Source organism: Alosa pseudoharengus, unplaced genomic scaffold (genome assembly GCF_046254945.1).
Source record: "Alosa pseudoharengus isolate Yale_2024_CS ecotype anadromous, Long Island Sound unplaced genomic scaffold, YU_APseudo_1.1 YU_APseudo_1.1_scf_16, whole genome shotgun sequence".
Lineage (NCBI taxonomy): Eukaryota > Metazoa > Chordata > Actinopteri > Clupeiformes > Clupeidae > Alosa > Alosa pseudoharengus.
In genome coordinates, this window is record NW_027468630.1 from 28,289,169 (window position 1) to 28,293,997 (window position 4,829).

The window sequence follows — 4,829 nt, forward strand, 5'->3', positions numbered from 1 at the left end:
GAGCCTCTTCACGTGAGGTCAACGTGTTCAAACAACTGAGACCAAATTAAGAAGGAAATTAAAATGAAGTAAAATGAAAATTCTATATTTTTTTCGTATGTTTGTTTCCAGTAAAACGATTACCATTTAATGCATGACCATGCCACAAAGAACATCTAGATTCACAGTCGTTTACCTAACAGTACAGAGATTCAACGCGCAGTTGAATACCAATGCACTTACACCTAGAAAGAGCTCACAATGATCCAATATGTGCACAAAACTAGCTCTTTGATAACACTGACAAAACATGAATTGCCAGGCAGTAAAAAGAATGATAAGACACCTCTGTAGTCCAATAGCAAAATGATTTATAAGCAAGATAACAAGTGATTTTTCTAATCGTCATCAGGATATATCATTATAGGTTTTTGATCTTCTTTTAATTCATTATTCATTTTTATTTTAAAGATTTTTTGGTTGTTGTGTGTGATTATTTTTTTTTTTCATTTTTTTTTTTCCAAATGAAATCTCCCGCCAATCTGTAACGTCTTCCGAGAATGTCAGGACATCGCCTCCATCTTGGACTCGTCGGTGTGTCTCCCTCTTTCGCCCACGCGTGGAATGTGTTTTGATTCTCATTACGAATTAGGCTATTACCTGAAGTTGAAGTGCTTACGTACATGTATACATTTACATTAGGAGTATTTACAAAGCAGAAAACTGCAAAACTGCCTACTTACCTGCTCTATTTCTCATTCTCTACTGTACGAAAATAAGAGGAGGGGCTCTAAAATGATTGGCGTGCATGTATGACAAGACAGGTATGCATACCGAGCAGTAAGACCAGTCTGGCACTGTGTGTGTGTGTGTGTGTGTGTGTGTGTGTGTGTGTGTGTGTGTGTGTGTGTGTGTGTGCGTGTGTGTGTGTGCATCACACAGCAACCGTGTTCACAACACATCTGTCTCCACCCGGCCACGGTTCCGTGTTGGTGCTGTATCGGTTCCGTATCAGAACGGGGCCAGATGTGCTCCAGAACCATTAGAAGTGTGTGTGTGTGTGTGTGTGTGTGTGTGGCAACGCCAGTAGGGTCAAACAACGGCTGCAGTAACCCCTTGATGTATTTGACAGTCAGACCTGGCTCTGCTGAATGCAGGCTTGGCACAACGAGCAAAAATAATAACCTTTATCTTATAGTATTTTGGTTAGACTCTTGAATATTGACTGTAAATAAAAAAGATTTATGGTACATTTGCAATATCTTTAAATAATAGGAGAATAATACAGAATTAGCTGGTTTTGGGCCTCCCTCCCCACAAATGGTTAAAAAAAGAGTGCTTATTTTTTTAGTTTTGTTATTTTTTATCTCCTGAAGTGATGGCCCTTGCATGTGTGATGTTCTTTAGAACGAGATCTGTGAAGAGACTCTCACACACAGGAGGGGAATGTGCTTGGAACCCTTTAGACCCCAGAACGGACCCATAAAAGAAAAACGACAGAAATTCAAATGAAAGAAACAAAACTAACAAAAAGATAACAGAAATGATAAATTGAACAAAGAACATGAAAGAAAGAGCTTTTAAAAAATCCTCCATTAAAAATGAGTAAAAATGTCATTAAAAAACATAAAGCAAAGGTAGCTTGTACACTACCTATTCATTTTCTAAATAATAACAATAATAATCATAATAATAATAGTCATAATCTCAATCATAATCATAATAATGTTAATAATACTGTCTGTATGTGAAAAGAATGGGTTGTCATGGGGTGGTAGTGAGACACACCAGTGAGATCATCTCAGCGTCACCACTCTCCTGTGACAGGAAGTGACATCGCTGGACTTCCTCCCCCGGGCGTGCTCCTGCCTTATGTGTAGGCATTGAGGCGCTCCTTGGAGCGCGTGGAGTGGATGTCGTGGAGCTCCTGCTCCTCCTTGGACTTGATGTCCTCATACTTCTGCATCTTACAGGCGTCCTTCACGTAAGCCCAGTTGGCTGACAGCACCATCAGGTAGTGGATCTGAAAAAGAGGAGCAGTTTTACACACCAGCATTCACAAATGCAAGACCTCAGCTAGATGGCTCTGCCCTTTTAGAACTGGTTTTGTGTTAAAAGCAGATTTTCTCCTTTCCAATGTCACCTTCTTTATGTGCCTTGAGAAATTTGAATTGTTTATGGTGCTATACAAATAAATAAAATGAAATAAAAAATCATTAAAATTGAATATGTACAATATATTTGCAGTATAACTATGACACACACACACACACACACACATATATGCTGTATGACTACCATGCACACACATCTGATTCCACCACCAGGTGGCAGACCTGACTAAGTCTTTGAGGGGCCCTTTGTTTCCATGGCAGCTGATGTTCCAAGCAGTCATTCTGCCACAGAGAGCTCAGGGTTCTGGCATTTACACTCCAGCCAGATCATGTTCACTCCATAAAATCTCTTTATGTGTTTTATGGACGACACTCCTATTAGGATTAATTCAATTGTTAATCTCTTTACCTCATTTGCCCATAGCAAAATGAAGTTCATCTATCTTTTGTGTAATATAAAATCAAGTGGAAGGGAACATAGCCCCAGCTGGTGAGAGATTTATATACGTGCTCTTTGTATGTAAAGCCATTATGACATTCAGAGGAAGCAGGAGAAAGCCGTGAGAGCTCTCAAGTCGTCGAATCTGATTCGCCCTGTTTTTCTTCGAGTGGTGTTGGTATCAAAGAGGAAAACACCTTCATCGTTGTCAGAGGCAACAGCAGCAGTGTGAGTGCTTGCATCAGAGACATTAGTCGATAAGGTGAATCTGATGCTATGACTACCATGGATACTGCTACTGCCCACTCCACTACTTGCCACCCCAACACTGAACAGCCACACGCAATACGTTTCATAACCAACAAACAACGATATTTCCTCTCACATTGAGCTACAAAATCAACAGTTTTGAGATCCTATGTCTATGTAAATACAACTGTTGTCTTTTTGGAATATTTATATTATACATGATTTGAAACAATACTTTTAATATCTAACAAGCTGTTATGATATGCTAATGCTAATGAGAGATTGATTTCTCACACAGTCCCCCCTGACTAGCGGCAGCATTCTCTTTCTTAGAAAATGGCTCCTCGCAAATCACTGAGATGTTCTCAACAGGCTCCGGGCCCTTTCTTCTCCTAGTTTCCATGGTTACCATACGACATGCCCAGCGTCTCTCAGAGAGAAAAACTCTGTCTCTCCAATGCGCCAAAATCCCTCCTCCCCAGACAGTCACACACACACACACACACACACACAGACACACACACACTCACACAAACACACACCCGTACACACACACACACACACACACACACACACACAAGCACATATGCACACAATAAAGCACAGACACATGTAATCACTCACAAATAATACTTTCTCAAACACATAGACACAGCTGTCCAGCCTTGTCAGCACACACACACACACACAGGCATGGAGAACATAGAACAGACTAGGGCTGGGCAATATGGCTAAAATGCATCACACTAAAATTATTCTTATGTTTAGGTATCGATAATCATTGATACATTTAACAACCTAAAAAAAGGTTTTAGCCGAGAAGGCTGAAATAAAGAAAAAAGTGTCCAGCCAGGCACTTGGTTATCATAACCTCATTTGAATTTATGAAACAGGAGTAACGTTGGCACTGTACACCATGAAGCTGAAATGGATATTATTTATTAGCCTGAAATGTTTCGCTCATGTTTGATCAAGTGCCTTAAAATTAACCAGCGCATGGCGTAAAGTTAGTTTTCCACCCGCGCCAGCTTGCGAGACCGTATGAAATAGTCATTCTTAAACCATGCTTTACTAAAACCTAGCATAGCCTTCACGCATTTGCACTCGTCTATTATTTGAACTCATTGGCAAAGTGAAACTAACTTCACTTCGTCAGTCAACGAAGACAGTTATATGCAGCTACTTTCACTATTGACTGACAATGGGTTACCATCGAAAACATAGGCTGGAAAAAGCAACACTTACCCTAATATTGCTCAAATGACTAAATAAAAAACATTTATCCTGCAGAGGAGTTGCTTATATCTCGTGACAGTGAGTCTTCAGCTGTGCTCCATACGTGTCTCTCGCCTCTCCCCTAATCACTTTTAACCGTCATTACCAATTTGCAAATGATGGTGAATAACTAATCATTCATCATGAGATGTACAGTATTTCGTAATATCTTTATTCTAATTATGTTTCCCATTGTAATCGTGCAATGTGTAATGCTTTGCATGGACGTGCGCTGGTGTGCGTTTATAAATGATAGAAGGATGGTGCGTGTACCTGCCAATATGACTGTTGACATGCGCTTTTAAAATAGCATTTGAACAACTCGCCATTGACTTCTGACCAGGTTTAGGTGGTGTACGATAGCGATTTTTAGATAACGCGCCAGGCCCCTCCCTAGGTTGTTAATTGCCACACCCCTGGGCGCAATGTTTAAAAAATAAACGTGCAAAATACCGAATTAAACTTTGCGCGGGTGGAAAACGAGTTTTACGCCATGCGCTGGTGTGCAAAATACAGCCCTAAAATCTAATCAGATTGTCTGTCAGTGGGTAATGCTGGTTTAGGACGTGGAAGCTATGGCTGAGAATGAGTAGTGTGTATATGCGTTTATCTGTGTGTGAGTCTGTGTGTGTGTGTGTGTGTGTGTGTGTGTGTTTGCGGGTGTGCTGCTGATAGAGGTCCGCCTTTAAATCACAATAGAATAGTAAACACTTGCTATGTTATCAACTGCCCATACAGTATATCAGTTCTCACGATCAATATGAAATTGTTGG

At 40.4% G+C, this 4,829-nt stretch overlaps 1 protein-coding gene across 1 annotated transcript in view; it reads right to left on the reverse strand.

Moving 5' to 3' along the window:
- Nucleotides 1–472: 472 nt before the first annotated feature.
- The window catches only part of gpm6aa (glycoprotein M6Aa), a 22,687-nt gene continuing 18,330 nt past the window's right edge, over nt 473–4,829 (reverse strand). Inside the window, exon 7 of the mRNA XM_076286619.1 lies at nt 473–2,002. Within this exon, the coding sequence (XP_076142734.1) occupies nt 1,850–2,002 (153 nt within the window). The 3' untranslated portion in view covers nt 473–1,849. The remainder of the gene's footprint in view (nt 2,003–4,829) is intronic.